The sequence below is a fragment of the Colobus angolensis genome, unplaced genomic scaffold (assembly GCF_000951035.1).
Source record: "Colobus angolensis palliatus isolate OR3802 unplaced genomic scaffold, Cang.pa_1.0 Scaffold5, whole genome shotgun sequence".
In the NCBI taxonomy this organism is placed as follows: Eukaryota; Metazoa; Chordata; class Mammalia; order Primates; family Cercopithecidae; genus Colobus; species Colobus angolensis.
Genome location: NW_012118487.1, coordinates 14,304,836 through 14,330,446, shown reverse-complemented (window position 1 = coordinate 14,330,446; position 25,611 = coordinate 14,304,836). Strand labels below are relative to the sequence as shown.

Here is a 25,611-nt window from a genome sequence, read left to right as displayed (position 1 = left end):
GTGTACAGCACCTTCTGATACTGGCTTTCAAAATGTGTTGTTTGTTTTTTGAGACAAAGTCTCGCTCTGTCACCCAGGCTGGAGTGCAGTGGCACAATCTTGGCTCATTGCAACCTCTACCTCCCAGGTTCAAGCGATTCTCCAGCCTCAGCTTCCCAAGTAGCTGGGACTTCAGGTGTGCACCACCACACCAGGCTAATTTTTGTGTAATATTTTTAGTAGAGATGGGGTTTCACCATGTTGGCCAGACTTGTCTCAAATTCCTGACTTCAAGTGATCCACCCACCTCAGCCTACCAGAGTGCTGGGATCAGCAGTGTGAGCCACCGTGCCTGGCCCTCAAAATGTTGAATGAGAGTTTTTTTAATGCTCACTTTAGAAATCTATTAGTTTTAAAACTCCATTTAACCAGTAAATGTTTGAGCATCTAATTGAGGCATAATAAAAGTAATTAACAAGCTTTAATGTCCTTATTAAAATTTATATTTTAAAGTGGTGGAGTAGGCCTACAAATCAGCCCCTAAACAGTATTTTTATAATTTGCTGACTTAACTATTTCAAAATTGGTCCTTGTTGATGTTAGTTTTATTAGAGACATCTATGTTTTCTTCACATCTAGAAGAGGCAAAAGCTTTTCTTTTACCCAATCTTTTTTTTTTTTTTTTGAGATGGAGTCTCGCTCTGTCACCCAGGCTGGAGTGCAGTGGCCAGATCTCAGCTCACTGCAAGCTCCGTCTCCCGGGTTTACGCCGTTCTCCTGCCTCAGCCTACCCAACCTTTTACTTGTAGTTTGCTTTGATAGAGGACTTCTAGTCAGTCAGTGAGTTGTGAAAGTTAATGGAGTATGCATATGTTCTCAGGATATAATAGAACCAAGAAGTCTGTGCATCTTATTAAGATGTTTATAGATTGATATATTTATATTTTAATCATACTTCAAATTTTTGCTTGCAGCTACTCAGGAGGATTGATTAATCCTAGGAGTTTGAGTCACCATGGGCAACATAGCAGCACTCCATCTTTAAAAAAAGAAAATTTAGCCTACTAGACAAAATAGAAGTGTAGATATATAAATCAGTTTTCTCATATTCTTTGCATGGATTTAGTAGTTACCCAACATTTTCTAAAATGTACATATTGAATAAAATGAAATATGAATAGAAGTTACATTTATTTGACAGAATGCTTTTTAACATTGTTAAAATCTAATACATTAACTATTTAGCTAGAATTTCTTATCCTTGGTTAGGCAACACAGATCTAATTAATTTTTCTTTAATTTTGATTTAAAAGATCAAGTTCCTTTGGGGGTTGTACAATACATTATGTAACGTAAATATAGATCTTGCCCACCATGATGAAATATTTCAGTAGATACTAATGGAGTGAAGGCACCCCTGTTTTGGGACAAATGAGAACCAAAGAACTGATTATTTTAAATGTTATATTTAGGTATAAATTAAACCTGAAATTTTTGATAAACTGACCTTCTAAGAACAGTTATATTATTTCTAGAGCTATTTTCTTTTTTATACATAAGAGATGGCCATGAGTGTTATATTTTACTTAATCACAAATGCAGTTATTAACAGGTTAAGGAATGTGCAAATGTGCAGATGTAGTACATATATTTTAAGACAGGGGTCCCCATCCCCAGGGCCGTGGACTGGTACTGGTTGGTGGCCTGTTAGGAATAGGTCCACAGGGCAGGAGGTGAGCACCAGCTAGCAAGAATTACTGCCTGAGCTCCGTCTCCTGTCAGATCAGCCATAGCATTAGATTCTCACAGGAGTCCAAAACTTCTTGTGAAGTGCACATGTGAGGGATCTAGGTTGTACACTTGTTATAAGAATCTAATGCCTGATAATCTGAGGTGGAACAATTTCATACCAAAACCAACTCCCCCACCCCCAATCTGTACAAAAATCGCCTTCCGTGAAATCGATCTCTGGTGCCAAAAAGGTTGGGGACCACTGTTTTAAGGGATTCCAGGGTTGTATGACTAAGTCTTAAGTCTTGTAATTATTGTGTGGATGAACTTTTTTCTTAAGAAATTTTATTTTCTGGAATCTAAATATGCATGTCAGCACCCCAGGTAAGTCTATTAATCTTCTATTCGTAATTGTAGTATGCATATTACATTAGCACAATGAAAAGGCAAGGAAGCAGGTAAACATCCTTCATTGAACATCCCTCTTTCTCCTCTCATTTCCATTCATAATTTTTATTCAGAAAAATTTTCAAGGAACCTTAACCAAAGAATGCTACCAAGATATGAATGAATGAATGTAATTTGCAGCAAACAATTTATATGTTATTGTTGATTACTACCAAAAGTTTTCAACTTCATACTTCTTTTTCTATCAGTAGGGTTTAAACCATTGCAGGTTTAATGATGCATATGGTCTCTTACATCTTTTTTATCTCATTTGAAATTTAAAAGTAAAAACATGTATTGCCTGCTCTAGATTCCAATTATAAAATTTATTATTTTTATCTTATTTATCTTTTTTGAGACAGAGTCTTGCTCTGTCACCCAGGCTGGAGTCCAGTGGCGTGATCTCAGCTCACTGCAACCTCCACCTTCTGGGTTCAAGCAATCCTCCCGTCTCAGCCTTCTGAATAGCTGGGATTACAGGTGTACACCACCAAGCCTACCTAATTTTTGTATTTTTTTTGGTAGAGATGGGGTTTTGTCATGTTGCTCAGGCTGGTCTTGAACTCCTGGGCTCAAGTGATCCACCTACCTCGGCCTCCCAAAGTGCTGGGATTACAGGCATGAGCCACCACTCCTGGCCCAATTATAAAATTTAAGATAAATAAAAGGAAAATATATTTTCTAATCAATGTATAGTAAATTGAGTGAACCGAAAGGTCCTTTGAAATCACATTATCTCTTGTTCATAACATTTTATTCTTAAATGCTTTTTGTACTGTTGGTATTTTGTTAAATATAATTTTTAAAGGAAATAGCTCTTATCACATAGATTTTTTCTTTTGATGAAACCGTATTTTTTACCTAGTTTATGAAACCCGTTATATCTAAAATTTAATTTCCTTAATTTTTTTTTTCTTTATAGATAGTTGGTTGCCACTTTAGGTCTATTCCAGTGAATGAAAAAGACACCTTAACATATTTCATCTACTCAGTGAAGAATGACAAGAACAAATCAGATGTCAAGGTTGATAGTGGTGTTCACTAGGAGACGTGGAATTGAGACTAATAACTTGGATGATAACACTGTTTACTGTTTTTTCACATGTAGAAATGTTCTTTGTGTATTTTTTCTACAGAGGATTTTCTCTGATTTTATTTTCTTTGTTTCTGACTCTAATAATTAGTTGGAAACTCATGTAAAATGAGCTTTCCTAAATTAAAAACTATTTTAAATAAAGGTTATTACTATTATAGTTGCTTCAGTGTATTTATTTTGTGAAACTTGATTTTTCTTTTAAACTGACTTAGAGATCAGTATTGATATATTAATGTAAAGTCCTTCATTTTATAACCCCCCCTTTTTTTTGTAAACTTTCAAGAAATTAACAGGGTAAGGAGAAGTAACAAATGTAGCACATTTGCATTCTCTGGGACAATCTGACTTGGAATTGAAGATATTTTAAATAGCGTTATTTTTTTAAGTGCTTTATAATGCTAGCAAATTTGAAAAATAAGCTTCTTTTGGAATACAACTTCTTTTTTATTTCCCTTTTTTTTTTTTTTGGTTATTATTACTTGATGAAGTACTAGGAAGAACAAATGGTTTAATTTATATACCCACCTCCTTCCAAAGACAACTTAATGTGCCAGTGAAGATAAACACAATGCTGAAAGTTGAAATAAGAACATGAAATTAAATAGCCGTTTTTGAAAATTTTGTCTTTGGGAAAAGATATTTATGTGGCATGAATACAGAAAGTACCTCTGCTATGCCCCTTAATTTTTAGTGATGTCCTGTACTGTTTACATTGCAAATGGTAACTAGTAAGTTGGAGAGGTCTAGATATCTAACAAGATCATTTAAATTTTGGTTATATATGACTCTGACTTGATTTATCCATCTCCGTTTTATGTTTCATTCCCTGTCAGTTTTCTATCAAACATTCTAAACCTCTGCTTTTCCTGAGATTATATTGTTTAGCTAAATCCTTATAATTACAAATCAAATTTATAGTTTGTAACGCTTCAGCTAACTGTTCTGAGATAAAGCTACGGATTTTAGGCTGGAAATGGATGAGACCATTAATGTAGCTCATGATTTCTCAAAGTTGACATTTGGACTCAATAATTCCTTTTTGTGGGAGGCTGTTGAGTCTACTGGAGGATTAGCAACATCCCTAAGTCCACTCAGTAGGTGCCAGTAGCTCCTCCAAGGTGTGACAACCAAAAATTCCTCTAGACACTGCCAAACATACTTTGATGGCCAAAATCACAGCTAGTTGAGAACCACTGATGCAACTAAAGTACTGCATCTAAAGTACTAGTTCATTAGTAGGTGACTGTGCATATTTTCAAGTGTTCTTAATGTACTGACTGCTAGAAAATATAATGAACAATAAAGCAACTGGTCTTTGGTTTTGCTATGACCATTTAAAGATTTGCTTGCTACTTTAGTAGCAAGCACAGGCTGTGATAATTGCTGTCATAGAAACTTCTCATTTCTGGAATTCTGGAAATCTGTGAGAAGACTTCTTATAAAAACATTTTGAGGCCGGGTACATTGGCTCACACCTGTAATCCTAGCACTTTAGGAGGTCAAGGTAGGCAGATCGCTTGAGCCCAGGCATTCAAGGCAAAATGGTGAACCCTATCTCTACAAAAAAATACAAAACTTAGCTAGGCCTGGTGGTGTGCATCTGTAGTCCCAGCTACTTGGGAGGCTGAGGTGGGAGAATCACTTGAGCCTAGGAGATGGGGCTGCAGTGAGCTATGATTGCAGCACTGCACTCCAGCCTGGGCATTGGAGTGAGACTGACTCAAAAAAAAAAAACAAAAACAAAATGAAACCTATATTCTGTTCTTGTGAAAAACAAAAACTTGAAATTATTTGCTGACATAAAAGTATGAACATAACCTTTGGCAATGTTAATTTCATATAATTATTTGTATAATAAAATGTAGTTTTATAAAATATGAATGAAGAGTTCCGAATGGTAGTTATTCAATGAAATCAAATCCTTGTTAAAACAATTTAAAATACGAAAAATCAGATCTTGTAAGTTGAGAAGTAACTCAAGGAGCTGCAATGTAAAAGTTTTATATGAAAATTTCAGTTACCATTAGATTTTTTAAATGATGAGTTCATTAGAAACTATTTTTACTTATCCGTATCTGAACAAAAAATAAATGGAAACTCATTTCTATAAGGGTATAGGTTACTTTTGATGTTAGAGCATTAAGAGAAGAATCTAAATTTAAATGCCACGAGAAGTAGGAGGAAAAAGTATACTGAATGGATAGCAGGGGCTCAAAAAATAAGTTAGTTATTTAGTTACGAACTTCAAAAGAATAATTTTGGGAAAGGCCTAAACATGCCTGAAATTCAGTGTCTTTACAACAAATAAATTCTATATTTTTCTACATGAAGTCTTTTTAAATTAAGAAACAAAATATACAATTAATCATTTTAAAGGGTACAATACGGTGGTATTTAATGTATTTGCAATATTGTATAACCAGCAGCTCTAATTTCAAAACTTGTCACCCGAAAAAAACAGCCATACATAGTCACTCCCCCTTCTTCCCTCTCCCTATTCCCTGGTAACCTCCATCTGCTTTTTATCTCTGTGAATTTGCCTATTCTGGATATATTATAAGGGAATCATACAATGAAGTACTGCAAGTTGGATGAACCTTGAAAACTTGCCAAAAAACATAATGCTAAAAAAGCATGTTTTCAAGTTTCATCCAAGTTATAGTACTTCCTTTTTTAGGCTGAATAATATTCCATTGTACCTATTGAACACAGTTTATCCATTTATTTGTTGATGAACATTGGGTTGCTACGTTTGGCTATTATGAATAATGCTGCTGTAAACATTTATGTACGAGTTTTTCTGTAGACATATGTTTTCATTTCTACCACCAATGTATAAAGACTCCTATTTCTTCAATTCACTAACACTTGTATTTCATTTAAAAAAAAAAAATTAAAGCCATCCTACTGGGTGTGAAGTGGTATCTCATTGTGGATTTTATTTATATTTCCTTAATGATCAATTTTATTGAATATCTTTTCATGTGCTCTTGGCCACTTATATATCTTCTTTGGAGAAGTGTTTATTCAAGTCCTTTTTATTCTTTTTTTTTTTAGTTGGGTTGTTTGATTTTGTTGTTGAAATGTAGGACTGTTTATTTATTGTGAGTATTAAACCATTCTAAGATACATGGTTTGCAAATATTTTCTCTCATTCCGTAAGTTGCCTTTTCACAGTTCTGATAATGTCCTTTGATGCACAAAAGTTTTAAATAATTACATAGTCCAATTTATCTATTTTTTCCTTTGTTGCTCACATTTTTGGTGTCAAAAGAATCCATTGCCAAAACCAACATCATAAACATTAATGTATATGTTTTCTTCTAGGAGTTCTACAGTTTTAACTCCTAAATTTAAATTATTGAACTGTTGTGAATCAATTTTTACATGTGAATGAGGTAGGGGTCCAACTTCATTCTTTTGCATGTAGTTAGCCGCTTGTCCCAGTATGATTTGTTGAAGAAACTATTTTTTCCCAACTGAATAGTCGACACCTTTGTTGAAAATCAATTGGCCATAGATGTTTATTTCTGCACTCTCAGTTCTATTCCATGGTCTATGTATTTATTCTTATGCCAGTACTATGCTCTTTTGACTACTGTAGCCTTGTAATACGTTTTGAAATCAGTAAGTGGGAGTCCTACTTTGTTTTTCTTTATCAGTATTGTTTTGGCTATTCCGGGCCCCTTGCAGTTCCATATGAATTTGAGGATTGGTTTTTCCATTTTTTGCCCACAAGGCTATTAGAATTTTGATGGGGATTGCACTGACTCTATGGACCATTTTCAGATTGCCAGCTTAACAATATTAAGCATTCCAATCCATTATTATGGGATATCTTTCCATTTATTTAGGTCTTCTTTAATTTCTGCAGTGTTTTATAGTTTCCAGTGTACAAGTCTTTCACCTCTTGGTTACATTTATGTTTAGGTATTTTCTTCTTTTTGGCACTATTATAAATATAATTGTTTTCTTAAATTCTTTTTTGAGTCTTTCATTAGAGGTGTGTGCTGATGCTGCCACTGTGCTGAATTAATCAGCTCTAGTAATTTTTGTGTGTGTGGGTGGAGTCCATGGAATTTTTCTATATATAGAATCATGTTATCTGCAAACAAAAATGGTTTTACTTCTTCCTTCCCAATTTGGATGCCTTTTATTTCTTTTCCTTGCCAAATTGCCCTGGCTACGATTTCTAGTACAATGTTAAACTGTAGTGGTGGAAGCAGGAATTGTTGTCTTGTTCCTTTTCTTAGGAGGAAAACGTTTAGTCTTTGACCATTCAGTATGATGTTAGCTGTGAGTTTTCATAAATGTTCTTTGTCATGTTAAGGAAGCCCTCTTCTATTGCTAATTTGCTAAATTTTTTTTTTTATCATGAAAGGGTGTTAAATTTAGTCAAATACTTTTAGTATTGAGATGATTTTTGTTTTCCTTAGTGTATATTACATTGACCTTCTTATGTTGAACCACCCTCACATTTCTGGGATAAATCCCACTTGGTCATAGTGCATAATTCTTTTAATGTGCTGTGTAATTTGGCTTATTAGTATTTTGTTGAGGGTGTTTGCATCTATACTCATAAGGGATATTGCTCTATAGTTTTCTTATGGTATCTTTATCTGACTTTGGTATCAGGATAATACTGGCCTCATAGGAAAGTGTTAGGAAGTATTCTTTCCTCTTCTATTTTTGGAGATTTTTGAGTAAGAATGATATTAATTCATCTTTAAATGTTTGACAGAACTTATGGGTGAACCTGTCTGGTCTAGGCTATTTCTTCGATGGAAGAGTTTTGACGGATTTAATCTTTTTACTTATATAGGTCTTTTCATTATAAATAGATCTGTTGAGACTTTGTGTTCTTTTAAGTTATTTTTGGTAAGTCATAGAATTTGTCTACTTCACCTAGATTGTCTAATTTGTTATCATACAAATTGTTCCTATACTTCTCTTATAATACTTTTAATTTCTGTAAGGTCAGCAGTAATATCCCTACCTTTATTTCTGATTCTACTTATTTATGTCTTCTCTCTTTTTTCTTAGTACTCTAGCTAAGGATTTATCAGTTTTGTTGGTATTTTCTTTGATTTCATGGATTATATTTTTTTCACTTCTCTATTTCATTTTTCTCTTTTCGGATCTTCGTTATCTTCTGCTGGCTTTGGATTTAGTTTGCTCTTCTTTTTCTGTTTTCTTAATGTGTAAAGTGAAGTTGATTTGATATTTTTCTTTTTTAATGCAGGCATTTGCAGCTGTAAATTTTTCTCTGAATACAGCTTTTCCTGCATCTTGTAAGTTTTGGAATGTTTGTTTTTTGTTTTCAGTCATCTTAAATTATCTAATTTCTCTAGTGATTTATTCTTTAAACCACTATAGAAAATTCACAAATACCTGGAACTAAGCAATATACCCGTGAAGCAATATACTTTTTGTGAACAAGTATATTGCTTAGGTCCAGGTATTTGTGCATTTTCTAGTTTTCTTTCTGTATTGATTACTAGCCTCATTTTATTGTGGTTCAAAAAGATAGTTTGTATCACCTTAGTCTTTTTAAGCTTATAGATAATTGTTTTATGGAAGAACATATATTCTATCCTGAAGAATGTCCCACGTGTACTTGAGAAGACTGTATTCTACTATTGTTGAGTGGAATGTTCCGTATATGTCTATGGGGTCTAGTTGGTTTTATACTATTGTTCAAGCCTCCTAGTTCCTTATTGGTTTTCTTTCTACTTATCTATCAATTGTGGAAAGTGAGGCATTAACGTCTCCAACTATCATTGTAGAACTGTAGATTTCTCCCTTCAGTTTTCTAAAGTTTTCTTTTATATATTTTTTGGCTGCCATATGGTGTATATATGTTTATAATTGTTATATCTTTTTGATAAACTGAAACTTTTAACAATATAAAATGTCCATCTTTGCTCTTGTAACATATTTTTACTTAACATCTAATTTGTCTGTTATTAGTATAGCCATCCCAGTTCCTTTTTGATTATAATTTCCACATATTTACATAACATTTTAATAGTAAAATTCAGATTATGATATCTAAGCAAGTGATGGTGGTTCAAGAATAAATTTTTGTCATGTTATTGTTTATTCATTTAGTGGAGTTATTTTTAAAATGTCAAGCAAGGTTTTGCTTATAAGCTAAAACAATGGATGCAGGAAAGCTAATATTCAGAGGAAAATTTGCTGTTTTTATATTTATATGTATATTTTTATGGGTGAATACTGCTTACTATAGAATTTATTCCTTTGAGATTATTAATTCCTTGCATTTCTTTCTAGCTAAGAGCTGATGCTTGCTGTACAATTGAGTTTATTGTGTGTATCTTTTCCTAGTTGCATTAATAGTCTACACAATCGTAGAAGTCTCAAATAATAGTCATATTAATTGCTACCAGATTATTACATATATGAATATATATTTTATATGTAGTATATATGTATTTATGTATATATACTTTAATGATATTAAATGTAGATATCAAGTCAGGTTTTTAAACATTAAACCCAATGGACTTATTTGACTTGTAAACATCTGAAAATATAGATCACATAAACTCTTGAAAATTTACTATGGCGTTTAAAGTTCTTAGAACATATCAGGTAAGTATGTTCTACACATTTTTCTCTAGATATACCACCATACAAAGATGAACATTTTATGGTGATACCATTGCGTAGAAGTAAATTTAGTATCAATTTACTTTAATTTTCTAATATCAGTTTCTCTTCAAATTTTTGAGAGAAAAGTTTAGGCTTAGACTATCAATGCAAGATTGATTTAGAAATACATGAATTTGATTTTTTTCATTTTGGGAAAATTATTTTGAAGCCTGTTGTGCTTTACTCATAGAGAGTTTTATATTTTACAAACACCTGCTATAAAATTTTACAAAAAAATGATTTATTATGGAAATAACTTATGTATACCTTTTGATAATTATAAGTACGTTAAAGTCACAAAATGATCTGTGAATGTTCCTACCTTGTCCTTTTTTCCCCCCAATAGTTGTTGCTCATTGTTCGGTTTCTCCATCTTCCTTCCAATTCTGTAATAATCCTTTAGGATCAGTACCTAATCCCAGCAAGCCAAAATATTCAACAAGTCTCTATGAATTACGATGAAGACAAGATGAATTTTAATCAAAAAGAGGTAAGCTATTTGTATGTATTACCGTCAACTTTGTGCTCAGTAATGTGGGATTCACAGTAAGAACAATGATATAGAAAGTCAAAGATAAAAATACAGAAATACTTGTTCAGTAAGCTTTTAGCATATATGAGCTATCTGAAGTGTACAATTGTGTGTCCTATCCAAGGAAAAGTTTGCATTTCTGTAAAGGAAATAATAGATTAGGTAATGCTGTTAAACAACATAGTGGTTAAGACTCTAGATGCTAGTGTAAGACTGGCCATATTCAAAATCTGGCTCGATTGCTCATTGATAATGTAAACTTAGACAAACTACTTAATATCTTTAAACCTTAGCACATTTGTCCATAGAACAAGGATAATATCAGTACCTATCTCATTCAGTTGCTGCAAGATGGTATTTAGAAGAATAATAAAATTTTAATAAAGTTTAGTTGTCTTATAACTAAAATCTATTGGAAAAACTCATGCCTGTAAACCTAGCACTTTGGGAGGCCAAGGCAGGCAGATCATTTGAGGCCAGGAGTTCAAGACCAGTCTGTCCAACATGGCAAAACCTTATTTCTACTAAAAGAATACAAAAATTAGCTGAGCACTGTGGCAGGTGCCTGTAGTCCCAGCTGCTCAGGAGGCTGAAGCACAAGTATCACTTGAACCTGGGAGGCAGAGGTTGTAGTGAGTCAAGATCGTGCCACTGTACTCTGGCCTGGGTGACAGAGTGAGACTCAGTCTCAAAAAAAAAAAAAAAAAAACTATTGTTTTAAAAAATACATTGACCAAGTCAGAGAAATAGTTGTATAAGGTAAGTTGTGTGAATGTATGTTTTTACATTTATTTGGTAATATAAAGAAGGCTGTGTACTTGTATAATGCATTTATTTCTAAAAGAAATAACTGAATTTCATATTTTCAGAAAGGAGACATTATGATGAATAATTTATAAAATTTTATTTATTAAATATTTATATTTTTAGATACAATTTTTCTTACCAGGCTTTGATTGCAGTAATAAGGGAACACTTATTAAAAAGGCATTGTTGTCTCACATATGTCCTTATGCTGATGTATCATTTGTAAATGGAGACACTGGATCTTTAATGCTTTTTTCCCCATCAAGAAGAGTTCCTACCAAGTAGAAAATAAAACTGGTTTGCTGATAGTTTTTTTTATTTACCTATTCTATGCACCGTTCCAGAATGGATATGAAACTTTCATTATTGAGTTAGTCTGATTTCATGACCAGTCGATTCAGTGAAGAAAGGCCAATCAAATCACATGCTATCTCGATAAAACAACTAATACTATCTATCTACCTACCTATCTATATTATTTTACAGTTTCACTTCATGTATTTTATAGGAGGTCACACTATTCTAAAACATGTTCTGACTTGTGTTTATATAGCCTTTCTTTCTTTTTTTTTTTTTTTTTTTTCCGAGACGGAGTCTCACTCTGTGGCCCAGGCTGGAGTGCAGTGGCAAGATCTCGGCTCACTGCAAGCTCCGCCTCCCGGGTTCACGCCATTCTCCTGCCTAAGCCTCCCGAGTAGCTGGGACTACAGGCGCCTGTCACCAGGCCCAGCTAAGTTTTTTTGTTTTTTTTGTTTCTTTTTGGTATTTTTAGTAGAAACGGGGTTTCACCATGATAGCCAGGATGGTCTCGATCTCCTGACCTCGTGATCCACCCGCCTCGGCCTCCCAAAGTGCTGGGATTACAGGCGTGAGCTACCTCACCCAGCTGTGTTTATATGCACTTTGACACTGAATTGTGACTACCTCAAAATTTTTTGGTCCAGCCCAGTAACACTTCTTTAACACAGATAAGATACCAGACACTGTTCTGGGTTTGGTCTTCCAGCCCAGTAACACTATTAAACGCAGATTAGATTTCAGATAGTGTTCTGGGTGTGGTCTTCAGAAATAGATCAGGGACTTCCAAGGATGTATTTTAATGACATAATGTCACTTTTATTCACAAAATTATATCTCCCAGATTGCCTGTGTGGTATGGTGTTTCTCAAACTTTTCCCCACAATACTTTGTATGGCGCCCTATACTTCTCTGTAGCAGGCTTCATATTTATAAATAATTATTTGTTTATAACAATCACACCTTTGTTAGAGCACAAGTTCCAAGAGGATAAGTCCATTTTATTCATTACTATATCCCAGATTTTAATAATGTCTGGCACTTAGCAGGCATTGAATACATTTTTATAACATGAAAGACTTTCTGACATTACCTCTGATGGCCAATATAAGTCACATACCTCTTAAGATATGGGGCCATAATCCAAAGCTGTTTCCTCTAACAATCAGAAAATACCTTTGAATTTGCCAGTTTTATTTACTTTTAAAATTTATGAGACTTTTAAATTCTCATCCATTATGTTTCTTTTAATGTGTGTTTTGTTATTCTCAAGCAGAAATGGATACTTTAGGAAATGTATCATGGTTTTAAGGATACATCTGTGTGTGACATATGGGCTTTGGAATTGGAACTCTTTTGAAAATCTGCCTTGATTTTTAGCAAATATCTTAAACTTGAGTTAGCAGCTGAAAAATGGGGCTGAGAATAATTACCTTAAAGGCTTTTGTTGTCATTTTTTAAGAGTAAAATGAAATGTGCTTAAAGTTCTTGGTTTTTATTTATTTGTTTGTTTGAGACAGAGTCTCACTCTGTGGTTCCATGGTGGAGTTCAGTGGCATCATCTTAGCTCACTGCAGCCTTGAATTTCTGGGCTCGAGTGATCCTCCCACCTCAGCCTCCCAAATAGCTGGGACTACAGGTGCATGCCGCCATGCTCGGCTAATTTTTAAATTTTTTTGTAAAGACAGGATCTCATTATGTTGCCCAGGCTGGTCTCAAACTCCTGGGCTCAAGTGATCTTCCCACTTTGGCCTCCCAAAATGCTAGGATTACAGGCATTAGCCACCAGTCCCAGCCTGAAATGTACTTAAAGTTATTAGCATACATAATATTCGCTCAAATATTGTTCGCTTTTTCCTTTTTCCTTTCCTTCCCTTTTCCTTTTCCTTTTTTTTTTTTTTTTTTTTGAGACAGGGTCTTGCTCTGTCATCCAGGCTAGAGTGCAGTAGCGCAATCATAGCTCACTGCAGACTTGAACTCCTAAATTCAAATGACCTTCTTGAGTAACTAGAACTACAGGTGTGGGCACCCACAACCTGCTAATTTTTAAATTTTTTTGTAAAGAGGGGGTCTTACTATATTGCCCAGGCTGGTCTCTTTTTCCTTCTTACTAGAAAATTTCTACCTCCCTTCCAAGAATCTTAGCTTATACTTGGTTCTTTCAATGCATGGTTAGTAACTGTCAACTAAGGACTGAAAGTATTTTCTATCCTTGAGCCGTACCTATGGCTCTTCACCTGGGGGGCAGAACTCTTTAACTGAGTATAATGAACACCTCATAGATTACATTTCTAGTCAAAATTTTTAACCAATGCCAACAATGTCCACAGAGAAAAATTAGACTGCATTAACTTTTATTACTACTTGTTTAACATAGCTTTACTTGTCTTAGACAAGTAAGAATTTATAGAATCTATGCTTTATTGCACTATATAAAAACTAAAAATGCAGTTATACTGATGTAGTGCAGTTTGTGGGAAATCAGGGATGGTGTTCTCCAGAATACATGAAGATTCTCAGTGAATGTTGCAAGGAATCACGAAAGAGATCTTTGGTCCAAAGAAGACGTCTCTGAAAGAAAGTAGAGCATCAGTTAAATTCACCTTAAGGCTAAGATACTAGTCAGTCTTTTCTAGGTTAAAAATAGACAGTGATTTCCAGGATTTCAGTTATGATTATTCTTTTTAGGTGACTAAAATGTAAAGAGATGTGTTGGAGGACTTGCCACAGAAGCAAAAAAGACCAAGAAGGTTATTGATTTGTCTACTTTCCCCTCATTTGCCATTGATATCATGCTATCATTTATCTATGAAGAAAAAGAAATATTAGGTAATTTCAAAACTTTATGGCCATGTATACAATTTCATGTCTCTTATATGGGGATAGGCCATGAAGTTTAAATCTGAAGTTAGGAAACAGAAGATTCAACATTTCTTGTTTATTAAATAAATTTCTAGGTTTTGTGGGGAAAGGAGAAATGTTACAAAGCTACTCAACTTTCCCTGGCTGAAAAGATCACATAAAGTAATATATAAAAATGCATGGAATAATACAAAATTATATACAAATGCAAGGTGATATTACAATTATGGCTTATTAGAAATATACTTAGTATTTCTCTTTGATTTTCCCAAAATCAAGTACATCCACACTACTGTTCTCATCCATTAACAGAGATAATCACAAAATTACATCATAATATAAATGTAAGTCCATTTCAGTAAACTGTTTTCAAGTCATACAAAAAAAGCAAACATGGCATTTTAATATTATTTGGCATTTCATTTATGTAGTACAGGAAAAATTGTCACTTCATGAGATTAATTAACTCAAGTTCTTGGCATCATTGTTTAGTGCAGTGATTCTTAAACTTTACTATGCATTAGAATCACCTGGCAGGTTTGTTAAAGCATAATTGCTGGGTCCCAGCCCTGTGCGGTGGCTCACACCTATAATCCCAGCACTTTGAGAGGCTGAGGCCGGCGGATCACGAGGTTAGGAGATCGAGACCATCCTGACTAACACAGTGAAACCCTATCTCTACTGAAAAAATAAAAAAAAAAAAAAAAAAAATTATCTGGGCGTGGTGGCAGGTGCCTGTAGTCCCAGCTACTCGGGAGGCTGAGGCAGGAGAATGGCGTGAACCTGGGAAGCAGAGCTTGCATTGAGCCAAGATTGCGCCACTGTACTCCAACCTGAGCAACAGAATGAGACTCCATCTCAAAAAAAAAAAAAAACAAACAAACAAACAAACAAACATAATTGCTGGGTCCTACCTCCAGAGTTTCTGATTTACTAGGTCTGGGGTGGAGTCCAAGGATGGATATGCAATTTTAAAAACTCAGGTGATGCTGAAGCTGCTGTTCTGGGAACCACACTTTGAGAACCAGCTGGCTTGGTAGATGAAAAATCTGTTCTGAATCAGAACACATGAGTTCTAATCTCAGTGTTGATATTAGCTAGTTATGTGGGATAGTATTGGTCATTTCAACTCTCTGCACCTTTCCTTGGTAAGATGGTTATATCTACCTTTTCTATTTCACAGATTTCTTAGAAGGATGAAAGTATGATGACATCTGTTGAAAGTAATTTGAAAAAGCTAATTTTAGTATGAAATATCCAAGATCATGGGATTTGAAAGATTCCTCAATAACCAGGGGGAAATTATTTTAAAATCAAGAACTGAAAATATTTATTAATTTGTCTACCATCATTTTACACCTTTTTTTTTTTTTTTTTGAGGTTAAGTCTTGCTTTGTCGCCCAGGCTGGAGTGCGATGGCATGATCTAGGCTCACTGCAACCTCCTCCTCCTGGGTTCAAGTGATTCTCCTGTCTCAGCCTACCAAGTAGCTGGGATTACAGGTGTGTGCCACCATGCCTGGCTCATTTTTTTTTTTTGTATTTTTATAGAGATGGGCTTTCACCATGTATGCTTGTATTTTAAGTACAAAACGATAGTAGATAAATCAATAAATATTTATACTTAAAATATAAGTAGAAAACAATGGTAGATAAATTGTCTTGAACTTCTATCTAGTTCATTTCTGGTTAACTTATACATAGAACTAGAAATTTAGTTTTGACCATTACTAAACTTTTCTGTTCAGTGAATTGATCCATTTGTTGAGTTTTTGTTTTTTGTTTTTTGTTTTTTTTTTTTTTTGAGATGGAGTTTCACTCTTGTCGCCAAGGTGGAGTGCAATGGTGTGATCTCGGCTCACTGCAACCTCAGCCTTCCGGGTTCAAGCGATTCTCCTGCCTCAGCTTCCTGAGTAGCTGGGATTACAGGCACGTGCCACCACGCCCAGCTAATTTTGTATTTTTAGGAGAAACGGGGTTTCTCCATTTTGGCCAGGCTGGTCTCGAACTCCTGATCTCAGGTGATCTGCCCAACTCAGCCTCCCAAAGTGCTGGGATTACAGGCATGAGCCACCGGGCCCAGCCTCACTGGGATCTGTTACCTAAAACCTTTCATTGGTTTTCAAGTTGATTTAAGATTTCAACCTTGAGCTTGACTTCTGCTACTGGTAGATTTGTGTATGTGTGTGTGGTAAAAATCAGATGGGGAGTTTAGAATTTAATAGATTGAAGTATTATTTTCTGGATTTTATTTACTTTTATTAAACTCAGCTAAAATCCCTTGAGCTTTCATTTAAAGGAAAGCATTTAGTTCTTTACACAATAGTGATTATTCTAGAAAAGAGCTGGGATTTGAACAGGATTTTACTAAAAGGGTTATTAATTTCAGCAAACCTATTATGAAGATGTAGCTAAAAGTTGTTCTGCATACATTTCTGGGCAATACACTTTGTGATTTCATTCTTACTTTGGGCAGCAGAGCAGTTCACTGAAGTTGCAGTAACAGATCATCTCACATCCCTTCCCATCCCAGAAATGATCCTGGACATTGACATCAATCTCTGTCAGGTCAGCTACTCCTTCAGGAAGGTTGTGACAGTTGCGATCTTTTAGTATCTTTCTGTAGCAAGAGAGGCGATTTGTAGGCATGGCTTGAACTCCTAGCAGCAAAATTAGCCCAATGGTGAAAACAAGTACCATCAATTTCATTTTGGCTTTTGGCCCTAAAATAGAAGAAAGACCAAAATGTGTCAATGTTTGTTTTTTAAAGATAGAATTCATCTGAATGAAGTTCTGTAGCATGCTTATAAACTCTTGGCTAGAAAGAATGGGAGTTGGCCTTTTCTACAATCCTGTTTGTGCTTCTCAAAGTGTAGTTTTATGACCATCTATGATAAAAAACCATTTGGAATATTTGTTAAAAATCAAATGCTCAGGCTTCTGGGCCAGGCACAGTGGCTCATGCCTGTAATCTCAGCGTGGGAGACTGATGTACAAGGATTGCTTGAGCCCAGGAGTTTGAGACCAATCTGAGCAACATAGTGAGACCCTGTCTCTACAAAAAATTTAAAAATTAGCCAGGCATGCTGGCATGTGCCTGTAGTCCTGCCAGCTACTCCGGATCACTTGAGCCCAGGAGTCTGAGGCTGCAGTGAACCATGATTGTGCCACTGCTCTACTGGGGGTGGCAGAGTGAGATCTTGATACACACACACATACACACACACACAGTCATACACATGCTGTAGGCAGGGAGGAGGTGTTGGTGAGAGCTGGAATCTGCATTTAAGAAGTACCCAAAGCCATATATATTTTGAACATTCAGTAGAGAACACCTGCTTTTTAAGGTGGTGTAAACTCAGGCAAATTTCTAGAACAAATAACATAATTGAATACAGTGGTTCTTTACCTTACATTATGTTACATCCTAACAACATTGTCAAAGAAGCTGGGTCCCCTCCTGACAGAAACAAAAAACTCATTTATGTTGATAATGACAGATGATAGTGTACAGATATATTTATAGTTTGATTGTTTTTTAACTTCCAGAAGTATTTTAGTACCCATTGTTGCAAATTTTTAGTAACGTTTGGATTTTTATCCCACATAGACTGCTTCATCTTAGCTGCACTTGAAAACGAAGGCTTGAATTCCTGCCTTATAATTATCTAGCCTACCATGAACCCCTACCATGATGGGGAACTCATTATTGACTAAGTCAACATATCCCATTGATACATTTCTAACATTTCCCTTATTGTAAAATATTTTTCTGTAGCTTCCACCCACCAATCCTAGTTTGAACCCTGAAGTCATACCAACAATTCTAATTTCTCTTCTAGGAGATAATTTTTCAAGTACAGGATTTGTATAGAACTATAGAATATTAAGTATCTATCTAATTAGACTTCTCTGGTTTCTATATTAGATGTGAAGAAAATGGAGACTATCGTAGTAAAGGAAGAATAGCAAAATAGTGGAGGAACCAGAATTAGAATCTAGAGCCATTCAGATTTTATCTCATTAACAGGTGCCAAAGTATCTTTCCCTCCTTGGAAAGAGGGAAAACAGATAGAGGATATTTCTCTTTGGATATTGTACTTGGAAAGAAAACAATATTGTGGAATAGCCAGATATAGTGGCTCATACCTGTAATCCCAGCACTTTGGGAGGCCGAAGCCAGCAGATCACCTGAGGTCAGGAGTTCAAAACCAGCCTGCCCAACATGGTGAAACCCTGTCTCTACTAAATATACAAAAATTAGCCAGACATGGTGGCATGCACCTGTAATCCCAGCTACTTGAGAATGGCTTGAACCTGGGAAACAGAGGTTGCAGTGAGCCGAGATCAAGCCACTGCACTCCAGCCTGCGCGACAGAGCGAGACTCCGTCTCAGAAAAAAAGAAAAGAAAACAGTATTGTGGAATGGAAATTTTTGGTATGACGTTTTTAGTGATTAGGTATATTTTAAAGGTAAATCATTTTAGATAAGATCATTGATTTTTAAATAAATACATTTATTGCTTTTTTTTTTTTGCTTTAGATTAGAAACAAAGTATTTCTTCCTACTCCTAAGTGTTTCAGATTTTCTTTGTCTCACATTCTAATTTGAGCTAGCCATTTTTGGCTTTGGCTGTATATTTCCTTAGAATTATCAATATCCAATTTAATTCCTACCTCCAAACATTAGTGAAAGAAAAGGCTAAAATGAGATCTACTTCATTTTATATATTTTCAGATTTAATGGAGCAAGACATTGTAGTGTTACAGTGCATCACAATCCAGCATATATAAATAATATCTTCCAGTGGGCTTTTTGTAGGTCATGGTTTAAGTGACCGAATATGATCGATCATGGAGAATTTTCTGTATGTACTTGAGAAGAATGTATATTCTTCTGCTGTTGACCTGAATGTTCTATATATGTCTGTTAGGTCCATTTGATCTATACTGGTGTTGAAGTCCACTTTTTCTTTATTGATTTTCTGTCTGGTTATTCTATCCATTACTAAAAGTGGAGTATTGCAGTTTCCTACTATTACTGTGTTGCTGTCTATTTCTTATTTTAGTTCTGTCAATATTTGTTTTATATATTTATGTGCTCTGATGGTGGTTGTGTATATAATTGTTATAGCTTGCTGGTGGGTTGACCCTTTCATCATTATATTTTCTTCTTTGTCTCTTGTGACAGTTTTCTACTTATAGTCTATTTTGTCAGATATAAAATAGTCCACTCTGCTTTCTTTTAGTTACCATATGCATGGAATATCTTTTTTCATTTCTTTACTTTCAGCTTGTGTATCCTTAAATGTTAAGTAAGTCACTTGCAGAAATCATATAGTTATATATTGTTTTTTTTCTTTCAGCAACCTAAGTCTTTTGATTGGAGAGTTTAATCCATTTACACTTAAAGTAATAATTGATAGGGAAGAATTTACTATTGCCATTTAGCTTATTGTTTCTAGTTGTCTTGTAGTTCTTTGGTGCTTTTTCCCCTGCCTTGTCTTCCTTTGTGTTTTGTTGGTTGTTGTTTTCTTCTCCTCCTTCCTCCTTCCTCCTCCCTCCTCCCTCCTCCCTCCTTTTTCCTCTCCCCTCCCCCCTTCCCTCCCTCCCTCTCCTCCTCCTCCTCCTCCTCCTTCTCCTTCTTCTTCTTCTTCTTCTTCTCTTTTTCCTGATATGCTTTGATTCCTTTCTCTTTTGTGTAAACTGCTATAGGTATTTCCATTGTGGTTACCATGAGGCTTACAGAAAATATTTTATAATTGGCCAGGCGCAGGGGCTAACACCTGTAATCCCAGCACTTTGGGAGGCCGAGGCAGGCGGATCACGAGGTCAGGAGATCGAGACTATCCTGGCTAACACGGTGAAACCCCTTCTCTACTAAAAATACAAAAATTAGCTGGGCATGGTGGCGGGCGTCTGTAGCCCCAGCTACTTGGGAAACTGAGGCAGGAGAATCGCTTGAACCCAGGAGGCAGAGGTTGTAGTGAGCCGAGATCAGTGCCACTGCACTCCAGCCTGGGTGATAGAGAGAGATTCCATCTCAAAAAAAAAAAATTATAATTATAAGTCTGTTTTGAGGTGATAACAACTTCAATCACATACAAAAACTCTACTCTTTTAATTCTCTCTCAACACACTATGTTATTGATGTCACAATTTACATCTATTTATATTATGTATCCATAAACATATTTTAAATTATAGTTATTTTAATACTTTTGTCTTTTAACTTTTATGCTAGAATTAAATGGAATTTAACCACCACCATTTTAGTAATATAGTAGTCAGTATTTGTATATACACTTATCTTTATCAATGAGTTTCATATTTTCTTATGCTATTTTGTTGCATTTAACAATAAAGATGTATAGAGTATTTCCTTATAATTAAAAGGAAACCTTTTTCTTCTATTATGGTCTTTCTGTATGTTGCTCTCTCTACCAGGAATGTTCTTTTTTTGGCTGTTTTGACTTTTAGGTCTCAGTTTAAGTGTCATTCCTTCCATGGCCTTTCAATCTAAGGTAGTTTCAACCTTATTCTTTCATAGTGTCCTTTTCTTTTCCTTAATGATATTTTTCACAATTTAAATTATATATTTGTGAATTTACTCATTTTATGTCTGTCATTCTCATTAGACCAAAGGCTCCACGACAGCAATTTATTTTGTTCACTACCATACACCAGTGGCTAATACAATGCTTGGTGCATACTTGAAAATGAATGCTTTTCCAAAAACATATTTTTTATTCTAGGCAAGAGCCTACAGAGGTTTTATGTTGTCTAAAAGAATATGTGGACTTCTTAGGACGAACCTAAGGCCTTCCTTTCACTTTGTCTCCACATCTATCGTTCATTCCTGTTCAGCTAGCCAGGCAGTCAAGCCGCTCATCTCTTTAATCCTACATATGTGTCTCTGCCTTGTGGTTCCTTCTCACCCCTTCCCTTGATATTAATTTCTGACCAAAGCATCCATGAAGGACAAACCTCACACTCATATCTTCTAAGAATCCTTCCCTGATTCCAGACAATACTACTCTCATAGCTCCCTTGCTCTATAGAACTGTGAATTTGAGTAAATAATGCCTTGTCATTGTCGACATTTTTATAAGCTGGTTAACCATTTGGAGAATATGACTACAATTGAATATGGGGAGTGGGAAATTCAGAAAGCTGATTAATTATTTAGTGAATTGGTTATTATGTGAATTTACCTATAGCCAAGAAGGAAGATTGGGAACAATCATAAAGGGCCTAGAAGATATGATAAAGAGTTCAGATTGTATTGAGTATATTAAGAAGCCATTGGAAGATTTTGACAGAACAGTAGCATGATCTGATTTATGCCTTTTTAAAAAATCCCTGGCTGGTCTGTGAAGATGTATTGTGGTGGGACAAGATTGGAAATAGAAGAAAAGAGGCTTTTGGTGAGAACCGATGGGAGATATGAGGCAAGAGGGAAAGAATCAAGGATGATTCTTGGGTTTTTGGCTTGAATGGTGTTGCCATTTGTTCAACTGAGGAAGAATTGGAAGGAGCCAATTTTGGCAGGAATCCAGGAATGAGGTTTTAGACAAGTTAGGTTTGAGATGCCTATTAGATATCCAAGTGAAGATGTTGAGTAGGCAGTTGAATGTGAGTCTAAAGATCAGGGCTGGAAATACAAATTTGAGAGCAATCAGGATATTTATTGATAGTATCTATAGCTATGGGTCTGGCAGGGCAGTAAGGGTAGACCCAGAAGAGATGAGGCAAAGGGCTGAGGCCAGGGCAATTCAATATTCAGAGGACTGGAAGAAGAGATGCTAATATCAAGTCAGCAAGTATTGTAACTTCTACTTCTTTTGTATTGAAGAAGAGTGTCTGCTTCGATGCTGAGCTCACAGTAAATGTTCAAAAAATTTCCTTCAGTGAAATGAACAAATAAATTTCTGGAAAAATAAGTAGGTAAATTGTCATACTGCATACCTCTTCTATTTTCATGCCAGAGCATAAAATTGTTTGTTTGTTTGTTTGTTTTGCCACCGTCTCAGTCACATACTACAATGGAAAGTTCCACACCTGGCAAGTACCTACTGGTAGTTGTGTGTGAGTGTGTGTGTGTGTGTGTGTGTGTGTGAACATATTATAAATTACATGTTTTGGCCAGGCACAGTGGCTCACATCTGTAATCCCAGCACTTTGGGAGGCAGAGGTGGGCAGATTACGAGGTCAAGAGATTGAGACCATCTTCGCCAACATGGTAAAACCCCGACTCTACTAAAAATACAAATATTAGCTGGGAGTGGTGTTGTGCGCCTGTGGTCCCAGCTACTCAGGAGGCTGAGGCAGGAGAATCACTTGAACTGCAAAGGCAGAGGTTGCAGTGAGCTGAGATTGCACCACTGCACTCCAGCCTGGGTGACGGAGCCAGACTCCATCTCAAATAAATAAAATAAAATAAACTACATGTTTTAAATGCAGAATTCTGTTCTTCCTGTACTTAAGTACAGATAAATAGCTTTAACTATTATTTAGCAAATGGAAAAATTTCTGACCCAGTGTGTTCCTGGGATACGTTGGTTGTTGTTTTCATTAAAGGACACCAAACTTAATCCTTGGCAATCCATCAAAACCATATATGTTCAAGTGGTAACAAGAGTGAAATGATTTTGGCCAATTTGAAGCAAATTGGTCTTTTTTTTCTTTTTCGGTTGAGGTACATGTACTTAAAATTCCTCCTGGAGTACACCCAAATTACAAAAGAAAACAAAGTTACATACTAAAAATTAGAAGGAGTGAGCAAGAGAAGCTTAGGTAGTTATCCATTTTTTTTCTTAAATTCGATTTTATGTAATTAACATGGTTCCAAATGTTGTATGATACCATTTATATCCTAATAGTGTGGTAAGTTTTAATAGATCATTGCAGAGGATACAGGATTATGAGCAAGATATTTCCAACTAAACAATAAATCATTGCTACCATCCTTTGGTAGGGAATTGCAAATTTTGATTTCTGTCTGAGGGCATTCAGCACAAGCAAGCTTTTGAATGGCTGGAGTTAAAAGCAGACTTAAAAAGAAAAATTATCTCATTTAATTGCCAAAACTAACAGGACCATGCAGTTTAAGTGTTCAGACATTTATGGTGCAAATGCTCATACAGGCAGCTGATGTCAGTTCTGGGAACTGGTATTAAGAGCAGTGGCGTGAAACAGAGTTGATGAATTAGACAGAAAAGACAGTCCATTTTCGGATTGCTTTCAAAAAAGCAGCAAGAGAGAAGCAAAGCTGCAAAAGCAAGTGAAAACTCCAGCCCAGAACTTGACATTTGAAATATCAAAATTATAGTTGGGAGAAATTAAAATTCCTGCCCAGTCTGTGATGTTTTCCATTCATCTTTCTTGGAGGATGAAAATCACTGTTTTTTTAAAGTTCTCTTTTTTTCTTATTAACTGCCTTAGAAGACGTTTCTGTTAGAATGACTGAGTCCTTAGTAGATGTTTTTGTTAGAAGGACTGAGTCCTGAAGTGAAATTTCCCAAAATATGCGTTAAAGAACAGAAGTAGTATTAAAAAGTGAATAAGCTGCTTAAAGATCCTTAAAACAGATATATCATCTTAAATATCTAAGAAAATTTCATCCATAGAAAAACATAATCCACATCCTCCCTAAAAGTGATCAGGCTTTTAGAGCATGCCAGAAGATGATATTAATATTCGGTCTTGCATCATTCTCCTTCTTTTCCTGGACACAGTAAATCATCATCACTGGAGAAAAGGACCATCATTTGGGAGAGCTTTTCAAAGCCTGTGTAACTAAGTTAAGGAATTTTAAAGAGGAATTTTTCTAAGTCTCAGAGGGAAAAAGTGTTCTCTTTATATTAGCAGTACAGACACTGTTGTGTTCCAAGAGTGGACACCAAGGATGAATTCAATGAATTCCCTCTTTGTGTCACACATTTGTACCAGTTTCTTTTCAGGAATCAGGATTTTTAAAAGCAAAAAACATTGGCTTTCTTAGATGTTGCAGTTAACTTCATGTAGTATAAGTAATACAGCTGCTGTATTTAAAACAATCTTATATACTTCATCATCCTCACATAGTTCTGAGGACTGGGATAAGTCCTGTTGTGTGGGAAAACATTCAGAATGAATTTGGGCATTCAATAAATGACAGTGAAGAATCTGCCTCTTTTTAAACCTATAATGAAATGACATTCCTCGCCAAGAAATATATATTTTCTGTTCTCTTTTAATCTGATTATTTGCCTCTCTACTAGGAAGCATCATATTTTTCAAAGTGCCTGCACCATCTCCTCAGAGGATCTCTGTCTTTTTCTTCTGACTCAACACATACATACATTTCTGCTCTAATCTACAGTAATAGTTTGGAGTAAAACAACTGACATAAGATTTTTTTTAAAGAAAAAATTACATACCTTTTTCTTCTTTCCTTTTGGTCTTCTTGGCAGAGGATGCTTCTTAAATGCTCACACTCACTGGGTGAGTTTGAGCAAAAGGAGAAGAGAGGAGGTGCTGGAAGGAGCTTCTTTACAAATGAACCTTTGTCTGCCTTGTCTCTGGCCTGGGATCGACAGACTCGCTGCTTCAGCCAGGACTGCGGGGAGGAGGGGAGTGGAAGGAGAGGAGGCTGCAAGAACTACCTCCTTTGGAAGTGTTCAGTTCGTTCCAAACCAGGCGAGAACGAACTGAACAGCTTCTTTACACAGGGAAATAACTAGTCTATACAAGAACCTCAGGGAGGCAGACTCTGGTAGCAATAAAACATAAAACCTGAGGTATTTTTAAAAGAACACAGAGTGATTTTTCCCTTAAGAAAAGTGTGTGTGTGTGTGTGTCTGTGTGTGTGAGAGAGAGAGAGAGAGAAAGAGAGAGAAGAGGAAAGTGGGGAATGGCTAGCTGTGCACCTCTTCCCCTTCCACAGTTTTCCTAGCCATCTAGATATCTGACAAATTTTTGGTAGAAGATATGTTCCAATTCACATTCCACCCCTTCCATTTCTCACCCAAAGAGTCATTATGAGTCAATGGTAAGCTAAAATGATGACTAAAAATGAAATGTATTCTGTGTCTTAGAAATAAAGGCACAAAAGAAATTTTATTCTGTTTTCAGCAAACTATACTGGAATTCTAACATCTGTTAACTGTCTTTTAGGTTTTTAAAAAATTTGATTAGGAGTAGTG

The 25,611-nt window shown here is 35.4% G+C and overlaps 1 protein-coding gene and 1 long non-coding RNA gene across 2 annotated transcripts in view; one reads left to right on the top strand and one right to left on the bottom strand.

Moving 5' to 3' along the window:
- The window catches only part of SAP30 (Sin3A-associated protein, 30kDa), a 6,831-nt gene extending 3,423 nt beyond the window's left edge, over window positions 1–3,408 (top strand). The window contains exon 3 of the mRNA XM_011959800.1: window positions 3,080–3,408. Within this exon, the coding sequence (XP_011815190.1) occupies window positions 3,080–3,202 (123 nt within the window). The 3' untranslated portion in view covers window positions 3,203–3,408. The remainder of the gene's footprint in view (window positions 1–3,079) is intronic.
- A 10,493-nt stretch (window positions 3,409–13,901) lies between these two features.
- Window positions 13,902–25,243, bottom strand: LOC105524384. The gene is made up of 3 exons (XR_001003749.1): window positions 24,847–25,243; window positions 16,893–17,148; window positions 13,902–14,135 (listed from the first exon to the last, which is right to left on the bottom strand). It is a non-coding gene; the product is annotated as an uncharacterized LOC105524384 (long non-coding RNA).
- Window positions 25,244–25,611: the final 368 nt, after the last annotated feature.